Below are 24540 nucleotides of genomic sequence, written 5' to 3'. Positions count from 1 at the left end.
ACCTGCTTTGCCTCCCCCACGGCCAAGGAACCAAGACATTGCTTATCCGGAGCCTCATCTCCCCTGCGTCTGTTTTCACCTCTGATTTTGACGCATCCCAGGTACTTTGTGCTAAAAGAAACGCATCTATAGAATTCTATGGACTGATCTTATTTTACCTTTGAAAAGTGATATCTTTACTTGTGTATGTTGGATTTTTGTGTTGGTGTGGTCTTATTCAGATAAATATTGGCTATTTTTCCAAACTGGTGTGGAGTCCTTTTGTAGTGTTTTCACTCTGTTACTGTGTGTCTATGTACAAATGGTTTACACATTGCCTCTGAGAGAAGTCTGACTGCTCATGCCAAGCTATCAAGGGGGTAAGAAGGGGTTATCTTGGGTGTTTAATCTCCTTACCCTGACTAGAGTGAGGGTCCCCACTTGGACAGTGTGCAAACCACTGCCAAGAAACCTCAATTTCTAACAGGTGGCGGCTGAGCTAGGGCCCAAAATCAGTTGCTTTCCAGGTTGAAAAAAAGCACGGAGCCTGCCAGGTAGAATAGGATGTCACCAGGTCGCGTTTTGGGGTATATGGTTTTTCAGATGCTAGGCCCAGCCACATAAGTGGGGTAACGATGTTATCGGTAGATGCCCGGGAACATAGAAGAGTAAAACATCTGCTATTAACAGTTGGATTCTCCTGTCTTCCATATCTAAGCAAGTGATTGAGAAAAAAGATATTTTGCAAAATGCCCTCTGAATCACATGCTAGTATGGGCATCCTGAAATTCAGGGATGTGCAAATACCCACTGCTCCTAAACTGAGTATTAGATGTATATTTCAGAAATGTTTAAGTTTCCTTCACACCCATTTGTCACTCTTCAACTTTAATCATATAAACTGCTCTTTACTCTGTACACAATTAATAACCGTTGTACGGTGCAGCCAGTTGGCGGCTCTGTGTACCTCAGGTTCTTGGAAAATATAGAAACGCTATACATCCCTACGATCAGACGGGTCTAGCGGGAGGAACTGTATATTGCTTTTGTAAAATCGGCCATTGTGACAAAAAAGTTACAGGTAACAATTTCATCAGAGATAGCAACATTTTCCTATTCCTTTTCAATATATTTAATTTTATTTATTTCAACACTTGTCTTTGGGAAAACCTTGAGGGACTTAATAGCTGACCTCTTTCTCAATTCAGAATTGTGTCTGCTTTTTAAAAATGTATAGCATTTTGGCATCACTGATGGGTTTCACACCTGTTTCCACCACAGACTGGAAGTAGGTTGAAAGAAAACAAATTGGAAAAACGGGCTACCTCTTGGAAAAATGCCAAAAATAGCACAAAACAGGACTTAACATTCGATGCGGAAAAGGCTTAGCAGCCAGGGGGTAACATATGCTTTAAATAAACACTGTATTCTACATCAGGGCCCACAACACAATGCCATATCCCAGGGAATGGCAGTTATTTGCCCCTGCCATCACAACCACTTCCAACCCAGTTGTTGTCTAATGGACAAGTTGAAAACAGAGAATGTTTTCAATCCCGGCCTCCCATTTGTCCAAACAATGTGCTCTTGCGCAATCACTTTTTTTTTTTAAAACCTCTTCCACTGCTCCTTTTTTGGTAGGATTGGGAGTATTTTAGAAACACAGTAAAAGTTGCTTGTCGAAGTTGGGTTACAACAATATACTTGATATTGCCTGGTGCAGAGGAGAGAAGTGCCCAATTTCATGCTATATTTACAAATAATCTTGTAAATATACATCCTTTACAGCAAGTAGCAGTGTGGTGTATTCTCAGGTCTATTACTTGTCTGTTTAATCCTGGTCAAATCATACTCTACCTATACCTCACACCAGAGAGCTGAGTTTATGTCAACACTGAAATAGGCTTAAGTGAAAAATAAACTTTAACGGCTTACTCCCAGGACAGGTCCTAAGTATGGTATTCAGTAACAAACTCAGGGTTGTTTACCATAGGTGGCTGGATTTGTATCGCAGCAGTGCTTAATTTGTGAACAAATAAGCAGAGGGTCCAAAGTTTTACTTAAAATCTGTACCAGTGCGGTCTAGGCATTATTCCACCACATGCCTTTGTCATCCACAACAGGGCACTCCTTACTGCCCCTTCATCTCACGTTAGCAGTATCTTTTTTGTCATTGCTTTCTCCCTTTGTCACAGTTTTCAGTCTTGCTCTTGCTTTCCCCGTGGTACGTTTTCTCTCACTTACTGTGGATGCAATCAGATCTGAAAAAAAAAAGTGCCGGTGGGTCTCACCTGCAACCACCAGTTCAAATTAAGCACTGGATATCAATAGATGAATGGGTTCCTGCAGCTGTGTCCTGTCCTGAAGTTCCTCCCTAAAAGGAATCTACTTAACAGCGCAAACACGGCTGAAACAGTAAGAGTTGCTCATCCTTTGAGAGGGTTAAATGTAGTGAAGGAGCGGGTAGTACAAAATGTTGTATACCCTCCCCTATTCTGCCATGAGATCACTAATTGAACAATCTATTAACTATAATATTTTATTAAATGGTTTTGCATGTTTATTAATCAACATTCTTATTATACCAAATATACGTGGGATTTGCATTTTGCATGGCTAAATAACCTTTATGACTAAAATCCGTACGCATACTAACAGAAGTATATGTAATAAATGGAATATTACATGGTATATGTTGCTTTTGTGATGTCTCTGTAATGTTGCCCGAGAAGACAATGTAAAGGGTGAATATAAATGCTTTAAATGTCGCTATACGCTAGATAAATACAAGCAAATAGAGGGATTAGTAAGGAGTTAACATTAGATTTATTATTTCTATGCATTAATTACTCTTTTGTGTTTGTTTCGCTTAAGTTGGCGTTTGGGCCTAAATTATAAAATGGCCACTGACGCGACACGACGATGTGGCCACTGTCCCACGAGGCGCGGAGCATACAGCGCAAGTGCGACAAAGATGACTGCAGCCTCTGCATGTCCCATAACCCACTGTACTAAGGCAAGGCCACGGTGGGACAACAGCCAAGTAACAAAACAAAGGACATTTACAAAAGAAACCGGAATGGACTGAACTGTGACCTCACCCCTCAAACTGTGCTAAACCCCATCGGACGATCTCAACCAACCAATCACAACTGAACGAAATTATGAAAATGTAACTTTTTACTGTGATTTTGTTATAAAAGCACATGGTAGAATAGAGAGGGAGCCTTGCTTTACTTGACTACTATCTACCCTACTGACCGATGACCACGACGGTGACGCTACGCGAACTCTACTACTTAGGGTGACTGCTGCGTTACGGAATCCTAAATGGTCCGGATGCTGCCCAATTACCTGATGACTACGAACTTTTCCTAATTTTATGGACATTGACAAATGCTTGCACGTCTCTGGTCTTTTCTGATCTTTGAGACTGCGGCGTGCTGAGCACAGAACTTGAACATTATTCTGCTTTGACGAATGACGACAGACTTAGAGGACTCCAGATAGACAGAATAGGTAAATATGATGTTCTGCGATTTAATTGAAATTTGATATAAACTCTCCAAACGCTAAATTAACTTTGCTAAGAAATTTTAGATAAACAGATATTGATTAACAAAGAATGAGTTTGTGGTTTATTGCGAAGGGTAAGTTCTAAATCTTAAAATGTGTTTTAGCTGGTTCTAGATCACCATCAACCAATCCAACTATTTGGTCCATTGGCCACGTGGGAGGAGTGCCTTGATGTTTAGGATTGAGATCTGTAGGTGGGAGGGATATCGATGTATATTCTGTAAATTAACTTTTCTTTCCCTATAGGTTAATAGGCATTTCCCTCACATGTAGAGCGCTTGAACCGCTCATCCTCCGACTGTGTGCAGACCGATGAATGGTTAGTGTGTGTGTTGGTGTTATGGGCCCCACCAATGACTGCATGTGCGAATGAGTTAGTGTGATGTCGGGTCTGTGACGCAGGGAGGGATACTGGTATGGGGTTTGCTTTCCCTGTTACCAAGGTTTTTGCGCTCCATCAGTAGCAAGGGACCTAAATGCGTGATAATGAGCCCTCCTGCAGTGTCTCTATAGGGGCAGTGCTACATGAGCCCTGACTGCGCTCCATCAGTTTCTCTGGTAGCAGGATGATGGTTATATTGTTTTGGTTTGGTGATTATTGCTTGTAAATTGTTTATTGATTTGATTAGTATGTGTTGCCATTAGGGACATTTTCTGTATGAGAGAAGTGTATGGTAGCGAAGGTCACTTGTGAAATTTTGGTCTTGGGTACCAGGAGTCCAGAAAAGGAGCTCCGATTACGCTTATCACTGGAAAGGTAATAGGTGTTCCCTAAGCTTGCTAGTGGCCTTGTAGAGGGAAGTGCTGCTTTATTAACGTGTGTCATAATTCTGTAGTAGGACAGACTGTTCTCGGGAAAGACAGAATTCTGTGTGAATGAACTACATTTTCCATATGAAAGTGCGTCAATAAAATAGCATTCGGGTTAATTATGAAACTCTAGTTTTATTTCTCAGGAGCATTGCGTCTCCAACTAGGGGTCTTAATTCTGGAGAAACGATTAGCTGATGCTTGCTAGGAGGGTGAAGTAGAGGGATGTGCTACTTTATCAACGGAAGTAACGATTCCGTAGTAGGGCAGAGGTAAGAGCTGCTCTCGGGAAAAACGGAATTCTTGTGAAAAAGGTCATTGACTTTTCTTTGGTTAGCAAAGCGGACAATGGTGGTGTTTTTATGTCGTTACTAACAGAATTGTAAATCAGAAAAACGTAAGGAAAGTTTTGTAAAGGAGGGGGTCGGCAGGAGCTGCGACAGCGAGAAAAAGCTGACGTCAGAAAGACCGTGCTGGGATTGGCTAGTCAGTAAGAAACGTAGACGCCCCTGATTGGTGTGTTAGTGTATGCCGCGCTAGGAGTGGAGAATTACAGGGTGACGTAGACGCTGCGGATTGGTGCGCAAGTGTGAGACGCGCTGGGATTGGAGAATTGCAGAAGTGACATAGACGCTCTGATTGGTGCGTTAGTGTGAGTCGCGCTACGATTGGTTAAAACAGCAGAATAGTTGTAAGGAAAGACTAGCGATACACAAAAGACAAAAATGATGTATTACGATCCACCAGAAAAAGAGAAAAAGTCTTGGTTTGGAAAAATTAAGAAATTATTTAAAAAGGACAAACCGATTGTGACTAGGGAAGGGCAGTTGCTTCCCCCACCGAAAACACCCGCATCCGTTATGGTTGCGAAATATGGATATCATACTTGTATTTGGTTGGACAATTGGGCAAAGTACACGAAGGATGATGGAATTTTGGCATTTCCAGAGCATGGTTCATTTAATTTAGCGGTTTTGAGAAATTTGAGAGAAAGAATGATGAATTTAGAACCGGGACCTAGACCAACACAGTTTGAAGCATTGACGGAATGGGAAGATGAGATGCATGACAGAGAAAGACAGAGGAGTGGCAGAAGATATAGATACACGTTTGGTAGATCACATGGACAGGAGAATCATCATGACAGAATGAGGAGATGGCGAAGTGCAAGTATGGCTAATGGTTTGTTTCCTGTAAGAAGAAGAAGAAATTAATGGTAAAAAATGTACGGAAAAGAGGCATAATATAGAATCAGGAGGGTATGGAGTGAATGAATCGGAGGATGATGTTCTTGACGACATGTTTTATAAAAATCCACCCCGTATCAGCCAGATTCTGATACGTTGACACCAAGTGCCCCAATGAGAGAGACTTTACGAATCGTTAAGACTGAACCAGTACCCCAAGAGTTAGAGAAAAATAATTCTTTCAGAGAGATAGAGAGAAAACAGGATAATAAGGTAAGTAGTGAATATTCAGCAGAATTAGCAAAAACAACCCTGGAATTGACAGAAAAGATTAGGGAGTTAACTAAAAACGTAGAAGCCGTAACTGTTCCCGTAACCATAGGTCCAGTAATGCCTATTTTCGATAAACAGAAAGATAATGAACACTGTCTAACGGTCCCTTATAACAGTAATAAACAGACAGAAAGGTCAAGGATAAATTCAGAAGAGAACCCATGGAGACAAACAGTAAGTACATCAGAACAGAGTACGCCTAAAAATGTGATAGCAAATCCAGGTTTGGTTGAAAGACTAATAATGACTACAGATCCCATATCAGAGACCCCAAGAGACTTAGAACAAGGTAATGAGGAGAAACCAGTAGGTCCTACTTCAGAAGAATTGAGTGAATGGTTAAGGAGTTTACAGAGAAAAGACAGAGAATCTCAATCTATAGATGTGGCCAAATTAAGGATGGTTTTGGAAGAATTAATAGTAGGGACTATCCCCACAGAAATATTAAAATCTTAGGATGAAGAATTACTCTTTTTGTGCAAAAGTATAACCTGGAGAGCAAAGAACCTACACTAAAGATTAGAGGAAGTAGCAAATGAAATGGGTATAGACATTGAAAAGGTAAAGGCCTTACATAAACCATATCGAGTAGCTGTTACGGAGAAAGATATTGAAGTAGGTGGTTTAGAAAACGAGATGATGCCTCAGAAAAAACATTGGCAGCTTTCCCTGTAAGGGAAAAAGAAAAGAAGAAATGCCCTATGAGAGAAATTCCAGGAGGAGGATATGTACATGTTCCTTGGACTAGGCAAGATATTTTGTCATTTACAAATGATTTCCCTAGACTACACGAGAAGCCAGTCGAGTGGTATAGACAAGTGGACAGATTTGTAAAGTTATCAAAGGTTTTGTGGATTGATTTAAACAGCCTTTTTGACATAATAGTTCCAGCAGATTTGTGGACAGAGTGTAAGATAGAAATAGACTGGCCTACAAAAGAATACCCTAGAGATCCAAAGACAGGTGCCCCTGATCCAGAGGTGATGAAGAAATATGAACAGGTAATTACCTTTTAGAAAAACAAAGTACCTCCCAAAGAGACCGATTGGGTAAAAATAGACCGAACTCACCAAGAAGCTAAGGAATCAGTGCATGCATATTAAGAAAGGTTAATTCTTGCTTTTAAGCAATTCAGTGGTGACGAACATTTGACCGAAAAGGATTTAAGTCATTTTGTATACAGATTTGTATATGGACTACGTCTTGAAATTAGTGAAATGATTAAGCAGCACACAGTGGATTGGCAAAACAAGAAAATAGATGAAGTGTTAAGACATGCAGAGTATTTAAGTGATGAAATTGAGGCCAAGCAGCGTAAATTAAAAGAAAAAGCTATATGGGCACAAGTAAAAGTGCAGAAAGACAGGAAGCACAATTGATTGAACAAGCAAATAATGCAGGACCAAAACCTAGATTTAATACTGGAAAAGGAAAGGGACAGTTTAATATTGAAGAAGCCAAAAAGAAATGGCCATGTCATAATTGCGGAAGAATAGGGCACTGGAAATCCGAGTGTAAATTTCCCCCGAATACTAATGGTGATAATGCATCATTGAATCCGCAGGTGCAGAAAGAGGTGAGTGGCCAACCGCAGCGACAGCAGCAGGTTGTTACCCAACAGAATCAGGTGCCAAAACCGCCTATTCCACAGAGCGTAAATTCACAGAAATACAGTAATGAGACAGGATTCTACAACGAAGAACAGGTAACTAAGCTGCCGCGCGCTAGCGCTGTTTCGCAGTATTGGCTACAACGCGATGAGAGTGAGTCAGAAGAAGGTTATTGACGGTGCCGAAGGGAGGAAGAAGAGGGCGTACTTAGCGCAACTCTAGAAGTAGACCAGACAGGACCTTTTGTAGATGGAAAGGTAAATGATGAAAATATTACTTGCCTGGTAGATACTGGTGCTACTGGATCAACTGTTAGGTCAGCTGATGTTAAGAATCTTCCTCTCTCGGATGAAACAATCCAAGTGGTTGGAGTATCCAACAGACAGATCAAAACGTATCTCACAGAACGAGTAAAGGTCAATATAGGGCATTTTTCCGAAATGCACCGCTTTGTCGTGTGCGATTCAAGTCCTGGAAACCTATAAGGACAAGACCTGTTGTGCAAAATGAATTGCACCATATTTTGTACCCCTGATGGAATGGCATTTGAGATCCCTGATGAAGATGTATGGAAACCTAAATTACTGAAGCCTATGCTGTATTCAACCCTGACGAATTACCAAAAGAATTAAAACAGACAGTGAAAGCAGAAGTCTGGGATTTTACAGGAGAGGATGTAGGATTGATGAGAAACGTGGATCCCATAAAAGTAACGGTGAAAGAAGGAATAAGCTACCCAAATGTTCCTCAATATAAATTGACACCTGAAATAATTGAAGGAGTAACCCCCATAATCGAGAAAATGATTGAACAAGGAATTTTGAGAGAAATAATGAGTAGTCCATGTAATTCACCAATCATGGGACTGAAAAAGCCTAATGGAAAGTTCAGGATAGTGCAGGATTTGAGAAAGATAAACAAAATTGTAGTGTCGTGCTGTCCTATTGTACCAAATCCATCTGTGATTTTGTATCAGATTGCTCATGATTCAGAATGGTACACAGTTATTGACTTATGTCACGCTTTCTTTTCCATCCTGTTGCACCATGATAGCCAGCAAATTTTTGCGTTTCGTTTTGGGGAACGTATTTTGGCTTGGTGCCGAATTCCACAGGGGTATACGGAAAGCCCCTCAATATTTAATCAGATATTAAAAAAGTCTTTGGAAGATTTAGAAATGACCGAGAATTCAGTGCTAGTCCAGTATATCGATGACCTGCTTGTGGCATCGAAAACTCGAGAAGCCTGTGTGATGGACACCATAGCATTGTTAAATCATTTGGCAGATGGAGGACTTAAAGTGTCACCATCGAAATTGCAATTTTGTCAGAAGGAAGTACAATATTTGGGTCACAAAATTGAAAAAGGATTGAGGAAAACAACAACAGACAGGATAACGATAATAAAAGGAATGAGAGCTCCCATGACGCAAAGAAAGGTGAGAATGTTTCTTGGAATGGTTGGGTATTGTCGTCAGTAGATAAGTAACTTTTCCCAGATCGCAAAACCTTTGGTACGCTTGACTAGAAGTGTTGTGAGAGATCCCATTGACTTAGATAGGGAAGAACTAGCAGCATTTAAGAAATTGAGAGACAGTTTGTGTGAAGCGCCAGCGTTAGGGATGCCTGACCATAAAAAAGAGTTTGAGTTGTACTGCAGTGAGAGGAACGGATGTGCACTCTCTGTATTGATACAGACACATGGAAAATTGAGAAGACCAATTGCATATTTCTCAGCTATGCTAGACCCTGTAGCTGTAGCCTTGCCAGATTGTTTGAAAGCAGTAGTTGCCACTTATAAAAGTCTGGAACAGAGTGAGGGAATTGTAATGGGATATCCTGTGCGAGTGTATGTACCTCATGATGTGGCAATCCTTTTAACAAGGAGTCGCACTCAATTCATGACACATAGTCGACTGACTAAGTATGAGAAAGTCATATTAGGTGCAACGAATGTGAGCCTTACGAGATGCTTGAATGTGAATCCTTCTATGCTATTGCCTGATGCTGAAAATGTTGAAGTCAGGGATGAAGTGGATCATGATTGTTTGGATGTATTGGATTTCTGTACAAAACCACGTCCTGACATAAAAGATGTACCCTTGGCTGAAAGTGACTTTGTGATGTTTGTAGATGGGTCATGTTTGAGAACAGACTAAGGAAATCTGAGTGCAGCATATGCAGTGTGCACAGTTGCAGCAGTAATGGAAGCATCTTACCTGAAGGGAGTAAAATCAGCTCAGGTTGCTGAACTGATAGATTTAACTAGAGCATGCAAGATTGGAAAGAATGTGAGAGTGACTGTAATAACTGATAGTCAGTATGGTTTTGGTGTGGTGCATGATTTTGGCCAGATTTGGCTGCAGAGAGGATTTCTGACTTCAAGTGGAACTCCTATAAAGAATGCTGAAGCGGTTGGAAAGTTGCTTGAGGCGATACAGCTGCCAAAGCAATTGGCTGTTGTGAAGTGTGCTGCTCATGTACAAACCACTGATTATATCGCGGTTGGAAATAGATATGTCAACGATATGGCCCAATATTGTGCTCGTAATCAGAACTCAGTGAACAGGGCTAAAGAGAAGGAAATTAATTCCTTGCCACTAATGTTTACTAACATTGTGGGTAGATGGGAGGAAGTAAGGCAATTGCAGGAAGAAGCAGGAGACGAGGAAATGAGACAGTGGGTAAAAGCAGGATGAGCACCAAGGGAAACAGATCATGTGTGGGTTTATCGAGATGGAAGACCAGTCATGCCTGATAGCATGATATCTGCCATGGCACGGATGTATCATGGACAGGGACACATAGGGAAGGACGCGATGATTCGGTCCTTCAAGCAAACGTGGTACAATGCTAAATTTAGACTTGTAGCTGAGAGTCTTTGTCAAAGATGCCTTATATGTCAGCAGTTCAATCCAGGAAGAAAAACAGTGGTAAGCCTAGGAACGATAGGTCGAGAAGGAGGGCCTTTCACCAGAATGCAGGTTGATTTCATTGAGATGCCACCTTGTAATAGATTAAGGTATGTTCTAGTAATGGTCTGCTTGTTTTCTAGATGGGTAGAAGCATATCCCACAAGAAGGAGTGATGGAATTACTGTAGCAAAACTGCTTTTGAGGGAATTCATCCCTAGATTCGGGTTCCCAGTTACAATTGAATCAGATAGAGGAAAGCATTTCCATAATGAGATCATGAAATTGATTTGTGAAGCATTGAATGTAAAACAGAAACTACATTGTGCCTATCACCCAGAGGCTTCTGGTGTGGTGGAACAAATGAATGGCACTATTAAAAACCGATTGGGAAAAATGTGTTTAGCCACAGGTTTGAAATGGCCTGATGTCTTGCCTCTGGTACTCATGACTATTAGATCAATTCCAGATAGAACCACAGGTTTAAGTCCCCATGAGATAATCATGGGAAGAGCAATGCGCCATGTATTCATACCAGTCAACAAGCTGTTGCCTATATCTGATGACTTGGTGTTGGATTACTGTAAGGTGCTGGCTGACGCAGTTCATTCTGTGTTTCATCAGGTTGGATCGGATGCCACCACCCTTGAAAAGAAGCAAGCTCATGATCTGAGCCCAGGAGACTGGGTGAGAATCAAAGTACACAGAAGAAGGAATTGTCTAGTCCCACGTTGGGTAAAACCACGAAAAGTGATTTTGACTACAACAACAGCTGTGAAGTGTGCTGGGATCAAGAACTGGATCCATGCTAGTCACACATTGAGAATCCCAAATCCAGTGGACAATCAAGAACGAGAATATTATGACGAATCAGAAAGTAGCTCTGAATCGGATGCTGAAGAAGAAAGAACAAGAGAAAACCCAGAAAGGGGGGGGGGGGGGAGACATAGCCAAATTTGACATTTGCCCCAGAAAATATTCCCTTGAGAAGGAGGTTGCAGATTTCTGATACTAGCTCGGACTCAGAGACTGAACAGATACCGATATGCTCCGGAAAGGAGAAAAGCAATGAAGAGACAATTGGAGAAGTTATTGATAAAGAAATTCTTGATGAAAAACAGAGAAATTCCACCTGAAGTAACAAAGATAAATGAACAGGTGCCAGATAAAGATAGTGGGGGAAAGATTATTGCGGAAGACCCCCGAGGAGTTGTAGGGAATTCCAACATCCAGTTAGAAGAAGGGTCAGCTAGTCAGCAGGAAGATATTTTGCAAGAAACACGAGGAGGGACAGAAGTAGGGAAATTAAAAGAAGTGGTGGAAAGAAGAACATCTGAAAGCAAAAAGCAAGTTGAAACAGAAACAGAGGAAAGTGATGAGGAAGTACCAGAAGGTCTAGTCCTGAGGAAAAGAGCATGGAGAGCTGAGAAGAATGATAAAGGAAGTAAATCGAAAAGATCAGCAAGAGATGAAATCTGGCCTAATAAGATAAAGAGACTAAGATATCGACTGACACGAGTGAATTCACCAAGAGCAGAGCAGGTGAATGAAGTATCGAGTCAGGAAAAATCAAAAGATGAGAAATTAACTACAACAGACGAAAACAAAAAAATAAGAAAGCCCAACCAGAAGTATGAGTCGCCAGAATGGTCGTATGTGGCCCTGCCTGAAATAAATGAAGAGGCGGACAGCCAAGAAAATCCAGAGGTGACTGTACCGGAAGTGGTTGAGGAAGACGAAGAATCGGAAATCCTGAGAGTTATCTTGTCCGACATCGGAGAAGAGACGGATGTTCAGGAAGTTCTGTACCAAGATTATGAGAGAAAGGTGAAAGACTACCAAATGCCAAACTGAACAAGACAAAAGTGCTGCTAATGGAAAGAAAGTAGAATACAGGAAAAAGACAAACTGATAGAACCAAGTAGGTGCTTAGAGCCTTGGGTTAGACAAAACTAGTTGTGAAGTAGAAGAGGCTAAGTCAAAAGACACTGGTCATTTTGCAAAATGGCAAACACAAAGTAGAACAGCTAAATGTGTATTTTTAAAGAGATGGTTTAAAATGTGTTGTTGTTGTACAGGATTACTAATGTGAGTGTGTTAGCATTGCTGATTTCATTTGAGGTTACAATAGACACAATAGAAGGATATAGAGAGAATAAATCTAATACTAATATAGAGAAGGTTCAGAAAGTATATCCAACTAGAATAGATAAAAACTATTTACATAAAGACAGGTCTATAAATGATTTCTCTAACAATGCGTTTTCGAAACTTTTGTATGAGTATGTTAAGACCATGGATGTGAGGGATTGCTGCGTTTGTATGCAGTTACCTGCATCTGTATCGGAGGGAGTGACCTATCATCACCTCCCTGTAACATATGGAATAACATATAGTGTATTAGCTAGTTTGTTTTACCAAATAGGGAAATTAGAATATTATTTTTCAGATGTAGGTAACATATTTTCACAAGTACCTACGATTAACAAATTAAATAAAGTAAAGCCCGTAAAGGTGTTAGGTGAATTTTTCTTAGAAACCAAAGAACTAAAATTAGAATATATTTTTTGAAATATTTTGACTTGCAGTTTAAAGAAAGAAGAAAAGACGTTTTTGGATATGGCTGAAGAAAGGAGACTGAAAATGCAAAAGAAAGCATCTGAGAGAAAAGAGGAAAAGACAATTTGGGATGTTGAAATGGAAAAACATTTGAAAGGAGAAGCTAGTCCAACTATGGCTTTAGATCGGATCCAGAAAGGGAAATCATGTATTAGAAGGAATCAAACTGCATATGATAATTACTTTGTAGGTAATAGTGAATGCCATGATACATACCGAATCATGGGTGGATGGGGATTTAAAGGAGGAAATGATCCAGTTTTTCCTGGGTTATATTTTTATCTGCGTGAACAAGGCATACTATCGGTTGCCAGATCATTGGTATGGCACATGTTATGTAGGTCTGGTCTTTCCAAAGATATTCCACTTGGGAAGAGGAGAAGATGGTGTACATAAGTTAGGTAGTCTATTAGCTCGTAGAAAGAGAGAATCTTGGTCAGAAATTGTAGGAGACATTTTCGGAGCATTGATACCAGCAGTGGGAATATCTCTGAATGCACACAAAATTAGAAAATTATCAACAGTAGTGGATCGCTTGTCAACAAGCACCGCTGGAGGATTTTTATTGGTAAATACTGAAATGGTTGCCATGCGTGCTATGGTAATGCAAAATCGACTTGCCCTTGATATATTATTGGCGAAAGAGGATGGAGTCTGTGGAATACTGAAAGTTCAACATTGTTGTACTTACATTCCTGTCGAAAGTAAAGATCTGAAAATCTACATTAAAAATATAACTGAATTGCATGAGGAAATTACACCACTGGAGGTTGAAAGTGTTTGGGAAAAGATTGGGAAGAAACTTTCTTCTATTAAGGATTTCTTATTAAACTTAGGTGGTACCTTTATAGGTAGGATCTTATTTCCATTAACCTGTGTTATTTTCATAGTATTAATTCTAAGATTAGGATGTCTGTGTCATAAAAGAAAGAAAATACAGAAAAAGTTAAAAAGAGAAAATTTGAAAAGAAGGCAAAATAAAAGACAAGAGAGGGAATTAGCGGAGATGAAGGAAAGCATGTATAAAACAGCTAGAAGAGAAGAAATTGGGGAAACAGAGATGTAATTAACTGAAAGGAATTCATTTCATTTTCTTGACAAATTGAAACAAAATTGTAATGGTGTGGTGATAAAATCACCAAAGGGGAGATTGATGGAGCGGGTAGTACAACAGTTTGTATACCCCCCCTATTCTGCATGAGATCACTAATTGAATAATCTATTACCTATAATATTTTATTAAATGGTTTTGCATGTTTATTAATCAACATTATTAATATACCAAATATACGTGGGAGTTGCATTTTGCATGGCTAAATAACCTTTATGACTAAAATCCGTACGCATACTAACAGTAGTATATGTAATAAATGGACTATTGCATGGTATATGTTGCTTTTGTGATGTCTCTGTAATGTTGCCCGAGAAGACAACGTAAAGGGTGAATATAAATGCTTTAAATGTCGCTATACGCTAGATAAATACAAGCACATAGAGGGATTAGTAAGGGGTTAACATTAGATTTATTATTTCTATGCATTAATTACTCTTTTGTGTTTGTTTCGCTTAAGTTGGCGTTTGGGCCTAAATTATAAAATGGCCGCCGACGCGACACGACGATGGGGCCACTGTCCCACAAGGCGCGGAGCGAACAGAGTAAGTGCGACAAGATGACTGCAGCCTCTGCATGACCTGTAACCCACTGTACTAAGGCAAGGCCACGGTGGGACAACAGCCAAGTAACAAAACAAAGGACGTTTACAAAAGAAACCAGAATGGACTGAACTGTGACCTCACCCCTCAAACTGTGCTAAACCCCATCGGACGATCTCAACCAACCAATCACGACTGAACGAAATTATAAAAATGTAACTTTTACTGTGATTTTGTTATAAAAGCACATGGTAGAATAGAGAGGGAACCTTGCTTTACTTGGCTACTATCTACCCTACTGAACGATGACGACGATGGTGACGCTACGCAAACTCTACTACTTAGGGTGACTGCTGCATTCCTGAATCCTAAATGGTCCGGATGCTGCCCAATTACCTGATGACTACGAACTTTTCCTAATTTTATGGGCATTGACAAATGCTTGCACGTCTCTGGTCTTTTCTGATCTTTGAGACTGCGGCGTGCTGAGCACAGAACTTGAACATTATTCTGCTTTGACAAATGACGACAGACTTAGAGGACTCCAGATAGACAGAATAGGTAAATATGATGTTCTGCGATTTAATTGAAATTTGATATAAACTCTCCAAACGCTAATTTACTTTGCTAAGAAATTTTAGATAAACAGATATTGATTAACAAAGAATGAGTTTGTGGTTTATTGCGAAGGGTAAGTTCTAAATCTTAAAATGTGTTTTAGCTGGTTCTAGATCCTAATCAACCAATCCAACTATTTGGTCCATTGGCCACGTGGGAGGAGTGCCTTGATGTTTAGGATTGAGATCTGTAGGTGGAAGGGATATATTTTTTTTTTTTTGAAAACCTTTATTGAAATTTCAATCAATTACACGTATGGGCCTACAACCCCCGGGGCCGGCCGCTAAACAGTCAGAATATCAGAAAGCAAGTCCATCACAGTCCGCACCTCGGGGTGCAAAATCTCGACGTTGGCATACTCTCAGTCTCTGAACAGCCCAAGTAGGAGACCAGGATAATAAAGGTTTACATTTTATAATAGAAGAAGATGGAAGGATCAGGCGCCAAACAGTTTCCCAGCAGCGAAAAATGGCAGGCAGAATAATGAACGTAAACAATAAACAGCAGTCTATCGAGGCAATGGCGCTGAAACAGGAAGTTCAGGATGTGAAGGAATGACACGGCCATTTGCGCCTGCAACCCCCCTGCCCCAAGACCCAGGAAACTCCACGGAAATTATGGCACTCCGGAAACAGCAGTGATTAAGAACAAAGGAGTTCTACCGTGCTGATCCCAGAAAAACAGAGAAGAATAAGAGAAGAAAAGGAGGCCATAGAAAAAAAGGGTTAAAGACTAAAGAATTCCCCCCCCCAACCCCCCACCCTGCACCTCTGCAGATGAGTACGCCCCCCCCCCCAGCAGTGTGCCTGTCGCCCCTGAACCAGACCCGAAATATAGAAGAAACAGAGAAAAAGAGTAGGGAAAGAACCCCCACCAGACGGGGGGGTAGAAAGAGTATTAATAAACCGGAGGAGGGCCTGTGAAACACGCCCCCGGCTTCTCCCTCCCGCACCATACGTTTTCCCGCAAAGCATACAATACAGAACACGAAATCGACCCTGTCAAGGTGAAGTAAGGAGCATTACGCACTTGGTACACTAACAATTATGCCGTGAGAGCACACAACGCCCGAGCCCGCCCGCCTAGTAGATGACCACCTCTGAAGGGTCAGCCTCATCCTTGGCCACTCTTTGCAAACCCACCCATGCAAACCCTTCGTCCCAGTGCCATGTCCAATGTTACCAGGAAGAGAAGCGTCCAATAAAGATCAGGAAGCGACACACACAGGCAGGGTAGAGGGCTCTGAAGATCGACACAATCAGCTCTGTGGAGGGTCGTCTTTCCCAGTGCTGAGCCAGGATTTACACTGCACACCAGGCCCAGGAAGGCGGAATGAGGCAGAGCAGGCGACCGTTGCTTGGATGTTGCCTGAGTCGTCGGAGGCCGCGCACGGGACAAGGCCACCACCCCCCACTCAGGTCCGAAACCTCCGGAACAGACCAGATCCACAGCCAGCTGATCGCACGTTAATATACTGTCCGGAGAGTCCAGGCGTGCACTATTCACAGGGGCGGCCACGACACTGTCCCCCCGTGCGCGGTGTAAGAAGTCCCAGTGTACCTGGGGATAGGCAGGCGGCAACTGTTCCAACGCTGACGTCACTCCATCGAGCTTGCTCCCCAACACCCAGGCGCCGTGAACCAAGGTGGAATGAAGGGCACCGAGAGCCTCGAGAAGGTCACCGTACCCCAGTACAGCTCCCGGCGCTCGCTCCGCTACGCTCCTCAGAGGCGCACACTCCCAATCCTGCTGCAACCCAGTGTACCGGATGGTGGACACTGTCCTACCAAAATGGCCGCTGGGTAGATCCAACCCAGATCGGGACTCAGGCCCAAGCGCCTCGGGTTCCATGTCGCTGGAAACAGGGTTCCGGGGGCAGGCAAATGATATGTCCGGTGTGTGGTCACGGGCCACAGTCGTCCCCACCACGGATCAGCGCCCACGAAAATCCGGGAGCAGCCCGCGAGATTCGGGGCGAGTTACGGGCGGCGTCCGGGCAGCTCACCGGCGAAGGTTGATGCAATCACCGGAGAGTCTTGGAGACGCCACCTCGGGCACGCACCCGTTCCGCCACGCTTAGCGGCAGGAACGACCACGGCGAAACGCAGGCCGACATTCGCACCACTCCGGCAGTCCGACTCCACCCAGTCACCGAAGGCCGCTGTTGTTGCACTGCCGCCCGGCCACGGCGTCTACTCGAGGTCCCGGCTCCAGGGCTGCACAGGCCGCAAACTTCAGACGGACATTTCTCCGGCGGTACCGCTGCCAGAAACTTCAGGGTCACACGATCGATTGCCGCTCGCGTTCACAAACACGGGCAGATAGCGCAGGCTAAGGATCTCGTGCAGGATAGCTGTGCGGGGTGCGGAGGTTCACGGAGCCGGGAGCCTACGCTGCCATCCCGGTCGCCATCTTGGCTCCTCCCCCGGTGGAAGGGATATTGATGTATATTCTGTAAATTAACTTTTCTTTCCCTATAGGTTAATAGGCATTTCCCTCACATGTAGAGCGCTTGAACCGCTCATCCTCCGACTGTGTGCAGACCGATGAATGGTTAGTGTGTGTGTTGGTGTTATGGGCCCCACCAATGACTGCATGTGCGAATGAGTTAGCGTGATGTCGGGTCTGTGACGCAGGGAGGGATACTGGTACGGGGTTTGCTTTCCCTGTTACCAAGGTTTTTGCGCTCCATCAGTAGCAAGGGACCTAAATGCGTGATAATGAGCCCTCCTGCAGTGTCTCTATAGGTGCAGTGCTACATGAGCCCCGACTGCAGGACAAACCTGCAAAATGCAGGATGGTTGGCAACCCTACCAGTACATTACTGCCCTTTACTACATAGGCCATGGCAGCAGAAAAAGGATTCCTAGTTACATTTATTTATAACATTATAGAGCACACTGTCACCATACAGGTATCTGGGAGCTGGAGCCTCTACTTGGACAAAGAGCACACTGCAGTTGCGAGAGCTGGGTCACTTAGAAGTAAATTACGATGGAAAGAGACAGAATTGTATGGCTTTCCAAATGTGCAGTAGGTCGGCTGTAGATCTTAAAGTGTCTGGTATTTTATTCCAGAGCTGAGTCGCTCTGACCATAAACGTTCGACCGCCCCGATTTGATTTCCAAAATTTTGCAGTAAAAATGAGATTTGCAGTTGCTGAGTGAAGGCATTTCCTTGGAACACACCATTCTAGTCTTCTTTGCGGGGGCAGAGGGCCCTTACCATGGAGAACTTTGATTACTATGCTAAGTGATGTAAACGCTATTCTATGCTATACCCGGAGCCAGTGAAGTTCCTTCATAGCACTGGAGGCCAATGATCTTCTTGGCCTGTTTATTGGCAGTTTTGAATCTCTTGTTTGAACTCTGTAAAGTCTATTCACCAGGTAGACCAGTATTCCTAGCAACAGAGCATTGCAGTAATCAAGCCTACTTAGTATTATGCTTCGTATAATCAATGTTTTAGCTTGGAGGGGCAACAGTGGCAGGAGTTTCCCTAGACCTCGGATAAGTGCAAAGCTGGTAACCGCAACTTTATTTACAAGGCTTTCCATTTATAGCTTACTGTCAAATATGATCCCCAGGTTGCGGATATCTCTATGGTGCAGATTTACAAGAAAGTGACGCATCTGTAGAAATGCGTCACTTTCCCTGCTCCACCCTGAGAAACACTTGCGCCACCATGGATGCACCGTATTTACAATACGGCGCACCATGGCGCAAGCATTGACAGATGCATCAGAAAATTCTGATGCATCTGTTGGTGCAAAAGGCATGCTTTGCTGTTGTGTCGCAAATACATCGCAACTCCAGCAATACATGGGGAGGCCTATCCTCATTTTGCTGCGTCACTCCTTATGCCTGCTCCAAGCAGGCATAAGGTTCTGATGCAGTGGCGTCTTAGAGGTGGCACAGTGAAATCTTGTAGCTTTCATTGCGTCACTTCTACGAGGCTTTCCCGCTTGGGAACGCCCACCCTGAGTACATTATATCTGACGCAGGTATATTGTGACGCAAGGCTTTACATTGCGACACATCTCCCTAGATGTGTCACGATGTAAATGGGCCGCATTTTTACGCCGCCACTGCGTCGCAAAAAGTGACGCAACGGCGGCGTAAAAATTATGCAGGGGACTTGGAATTCTGCCGCTGAGTATCTTAGCTAGTCATCATGTGCTGGTGGGCAGAAGTTTGAAAGAAGTTTCATGGGGGATTTTGTTTGCTGAACAGCACACAAAAAATCTGTTTTATCCCCCATTGAATTTTAAGGAATTCCTGTTTAGCCTCTATGGCGGTTCCCTTTTTAGGGATTCACGCACCTTTTCCCATTCAATTTCTCAAGGGTGAGGTTAAAGCATGGGTAATCGCAAACATTTGCCCAGGGGCCACAAAGTATGATCTGTGGTGTGACTGAGGGCCGCACTGATGCCAGCAGGGTGACAGTAAGGAGTCTGGGTGGATGTGCAAGGCGGTTTAAAAGGTGTTAAATAAACTGGCAAGCATTTATTTGTAGGTTAACTAAAGTTAGGTGGTGCAGGACACCACCGTCGTTACTTTATAACTAAATTTAGCCTGCAAATAAATGTTTTCCCTTTCATTTAACATTTTTCTGAATATTAGTGCTCAGCAAGTAAACAGCACCTCGTGCTGCTGTTCACCAGGGTTCCACATGTAAAGTTCAAGTGGGTCGCAAGCAGCCCCCAGGTCGTACTGAGTTTCACTGGGTTACATCAGCAAGTAACGTATGGCATTAGTATGGGAACTGACGACAGTCTGGTTTTAAATGGGCAACGGGGAGACAATACAGAAGTTGATGAAATATTGTCTTAAAGTTTAAAAAACGTAAATACAATTAAAATCAGAGAAAACAAGAAGTTGCATATTGCAAACAGCAAAATAGTTTAAAGTATTCGTGCAAAGATGCAAACACACACGTAGAATAAGTGACTGACGACTGAAAACCATGGGTACTATTTACTTAAGTTTGTACCGAACAGGCGTCATGTATTTTTTGGGTGACATCAGGACTGCTCCAATTCACAAAATGTATTTCAGTGCAACATCTGATCTCGTCATCCACAGCAAGATAAGCAGTGTTTTACAGACGGTAAGAATAATACGGTGAGATATTGATGCCAGGTGAACAAACCTGTTGCCCAACGCTGTGCATACGTTAATTAGCACCATATATAGGAGAGCTCTTGTCTGCTAGCTTCACGATGTCGCCTTCGTCATTTAGCTGTAGCACAAAGCATCACAGCGAACCATCTCCGTAGAAAACAATACACGCACACCGGTGATTCACAACGAAGTGTTAATATAGCCGTTTAAAGCACCCTCTGTGTTGTTAAGAAATAACTAATATATTTATTGCACTAGGGAGTACCGCTGCAGCCCGCCTGCTCCCCATTCTTACCAGGCTACTGGCGTCCTCGGCAGCCATGGTACTGCTCCTATCAGTCAACCTCCCAAGACAGGACCACTATCACTGGACCAATACAAGCAACGCCCACGTGTCTATGCTCCTCCTTCAAAGCCCCGCCTCATGCTCCCTCACCTTTCGCTAATCGATTCTGTCCCCTCCCCTTTAGCCTCTCCGCTTTTCTCCCATTACCCATCTCCCTTTCTCGCCTACTCTCTTTTCTTGCGCAGTTGCTTTTTATGTTTTTTGTATCCTTTACAATCCTCCCGGCCTCTTCCTGTTTTCCATCCCCTCCGTGGAATCGGATCTCACATGGGAAACAAGCCCTGCCCAACACCCTTCTCGAATGGATATCAAAAACAAGCGCAACCCTTATCAGAAAAAAGCCAAAACAAGACCGCACCCACAAAAAAACGACAAGTGGGTGCAAGAGCAAACAAACGACGTGATGTTTTAATATTGTGATACTGGGATGGAATTGGTGCATATATATTGTGATACTGTGTTTGGAATTTGTGCAATGTAAGTTAGTCACCACTACTTAGAGTCACAGAAGCAGTGTTTCCTTTGTAAAAGCCACTAACATGCTGCCCTGCTGATGTCCCACTGCTTCTTCTCGGAAGGGTACTGAAGCCTGCACCACGCATTGCCCCTGCCAGCGCTGCGAGTGACAATACCAACATAACACCTAACCATTGCACTCCTACGAGTGTGACAATTCTATTTCAGGCGTACAAGCAATAATAAATGGCGTGAGAGGCTAGTATTATTTATTTTCAATGCCCTTTGACTTAACTCCTTTGCTGCCAGGTCTCTGGCACCGTGCCAAGCCTTTTTGTGTCTGAGGAAGCTTACGCTTAGGCCCCCATAATTTTTTGTCCACATAAGCTCAAATTTGCGCCCTTTTTTCCCAACTTACTTAGAATTCTAAAAGGTACCCAGAGTTTGTGGATTTCCCTGGAGGGGACTGAGAAATTAGCCAAAATACAGCAACACTTTGGGTTTTTGGGAAAAAAGTGATGACCCCATGCATAAATGTGAGGGAAACGTGATTTATTTGACCTAAATTTGAGGTTTGCAGGGAATTCTGGGTAGGAAACGTTGGGGGATCCAAGAAAGCCACACCTCCATGGACGGACTTGGATGTCTTGTTTTCAGAAATGTCTGGGTTTGGTAAGTTTCTCTAGACGGCCGCCACGCCCAAGAACTCCTTGCAAAAACCAGGTTGTTTTGTGATCGATAACTTTTGATGCTTCAACAATATTGTTTGGGCGCTTCCCTGCCGCAGGCACTGGGCCCACTCACACAAGTGAGGTAGTATTTTTATCGGGAGATCTGAGTGAAAGCTGGGTGGTAGGAAATTTGTGAGGAAACAATATGTTTTTGTCAATAAATCAAATTTACAAGGGCTTCTGGGTAAGTAAACCTTGTGGGATCCGCACAAAACATATCACATATTATTCCCTTGGTGCTTTCCACATAGATGTGAGAGAAATAGGTGTTCACTACAAAATAAGTATGTACTGACAGTAAAATGCAAAAGAAAACACTAAACATTACTGCACACCCATCCACTAATCAATTAAAGACATTCTGGCTGGATATGGGTAAATAAATGGTTCATTAAAAAAGCTTTATTCACCAATGACCCTATGAAATACAATCCGCAAAAGTCATTGTTAATTTTTTCGACATTAGACCAAAGAACCATTTACTTACAGCTCTTGACTTGGGAGCTGTGAAGCCTCATCAAGCCACCAACCACTTTACAGCCCATTCACAAGTCTTTCATGGGTCAGACACAGAAATCTACTCACATTGCCATCTGTGGGCCCAACACAATACAACACTTACATTTACACATTGTGCCGTTCAAGAGTCCATCACTCTCATACGCCAACAGGACTAACACACAATCTCACCACCAAGCACCCAAACAGCAAACAACTGACAAACACACCTCAAGCAAGTCCATACACATACTGTCTACCAGCCACCTATACACCGCCATTTCACGCACACCGCCAGCCAAGCACCAGTCTGCATACACTGCCAGCGAAACCCCAGTCTACGCACACCCCCAACCAGACGCCAGTCCACACGCACGATTAGCCAAGCACTAGCTGTAGAAAGGTGGGTTTCTGTTGCAGTAAACACCCCACTTTTTGCCAGATTTCTGATGCACTTTGACTTGATGTGCCCTGGGTTCCTGTCAATCAAGTTCCCAGGGCCGGTGTTCTTTTCCAAAACTGTAACTTTGTACCCCCAATTGGCAAACCTCTGGCCACATGTAAGTCCTTTGTAAAAGGTACCATAGGTACCATGGGCACTGTGACCAGGGAAGGCCTCTAAGGGCTGCAGCATTTATTGTGCCATCCTTACAGGCCCTGTACCCTTACAAACACACACTGCCATTTCTGGCTGAGTGTTTAGGTGCATAGCAAAATGAAGAGTCGACTTGGCACACATCCCTGTGTGCAATGCCTACAAGCCACTGCCATGGCATAGGTAAGCTACCCCTCAAGTTGGGTGCACTATGCCACTGGTGAGGGTACAGGTGCATGATCCCTGTACCTCTACAGTCCCTACATCCATTCTTAGACATTGTAAGTGCAGTAAAGCTACAAAGAGAATATGGTCTGGGAGTTTGTCATTCTGAAACCCACAGCACCATAATGGCTTTAATGAAATCTGGGAAGTTTGATATCATACAACTTCTCAGCACATTAAACAACCCACACTGGTGCCAGTGTGGGATTTAATGAAAAATGCACTCAGAGGGCATCTTAGAGATGCCCCCTGAAAAAACAGCCTGACTCTAGTGTCCTGGCTGAGTGGCTACTCAACAGCTGCCACCACCAGACATGTTTCTTGTTTCTGGACCCCGGGGTCGAGAGCCTGCCACTATCGGGGTCCTGAAACAAAGCACATCCTGGGTCGAGGTGCCAAGCTTCCTCCCCCAGGATGCGGAGGGTCCATGAAGGGGATGCTTCAAAGGCTTACAGCCTTTGTAAGCTGACCCAGCCCTTTTCTTCTCCCAGCAACTGGCCCACATCGGTTCAGACTCCCACTTTGGGTAACAGAATCTGCTGGAAAACCAAGATAGGAGGAGAGGTGTGCCTACCTTTGCCAACCCCACCCCTCAGGTGGGGGAAGGGAGGCGAAGCACAACTCTTAGTCCCCACCATATTGAAGATGAGGGGACCCAGCCAACTGGAGGGTGGCATAATAGGGGGTGTACCCAACCCAAGGAAGGGACTCATTGGTCCCAACCTTTACCTACCTGAAACGCCCCTAAATTTAGTACTTAGGGGCAACCCTGAACCTTGCCTACTCAGACAAGAAGAAACAAGAAGAAGGACCGGAGAGAGGTGCTGAAGGAAGAAGAGGCGATGCCAACTGACTTGGCCCCAGCCCTACTGGTTTGTCCCCACCTCAAACTGCTCCAGCGAAATACCGGTGTGTCCTGCAGACAGCAGCCCCTCCAGAGCCCGAAGGACCTGCCCTGCCTTACCCAACCAGACTTTGTCTCCCTTGAGCCATGGATTTGCTCACCCACGGACCCTGGCCAAATCCGCTAGTCTGCACCACTCTGCACTCAACACCCATGGGCAGAGTTCTAGTGGCCCAACATGACGAGGAGGTCTCCCCGGCAATCCTGAGCTGGGATCCGGGGATCCCTGACCAACCTCAAGTCTCCAGCTGACGCCTGCAGCTCCTTTCTGGAGGATCCCCCCAACCATGACCAGAGCCAGTAAGAGAAACAAGACACCAAAAGACACCCCTGCACCCAATGTCCCTCGGCCTTGAGTGGCCCCTC

At 43.5% G+C, this 24540-nt stretch overlaps 1 protein-coding gene across 1 annotated transcript in view; it reads right to left on the bottom strand.

Annotated features, from left to right (window-relative positions):
- Positions 1 to 20788, bottom strand: part of TTC21B (tetratricopeptide repeat domain 21B) — a 557642-nt gene extending 536854 nt beyond the window's left edge. Inside the window, exon 1 of the mRNA XM_085645393.1 lies at positions 20715 to 20788. Within this exon, the coding sequence (XP_085501519.1) occupies positions 20715 to 20741 (27 nt within the window). The 5' untranslated portion in view covers positions 20742 to 20788. The remainder of the gene's footprint in view (positions 1 to 20714) is intronic.
- Positions 20789 to 24540: the final 3752 nt, after the last annotated feature.

Source organism: Triturus cristatus, chromosome 3_1, assembly GCF_964204655.1.
Source record: "Triturus cristatus chromosome 3_1, aTriCri1.1, whole genome shotgun sequence".
Classification (NCBI taxonomy): domain Eukaryota; kingdom Metazoa; phylum Chordata; class Amphibia; order Caudata; family Salamandridae; genus Triturus; species Triturus cristatus.
Note: the sequence above shows the minus strand (reverse complement) of the source record. Positions and strands in the feature narration are given on the sequence as shown.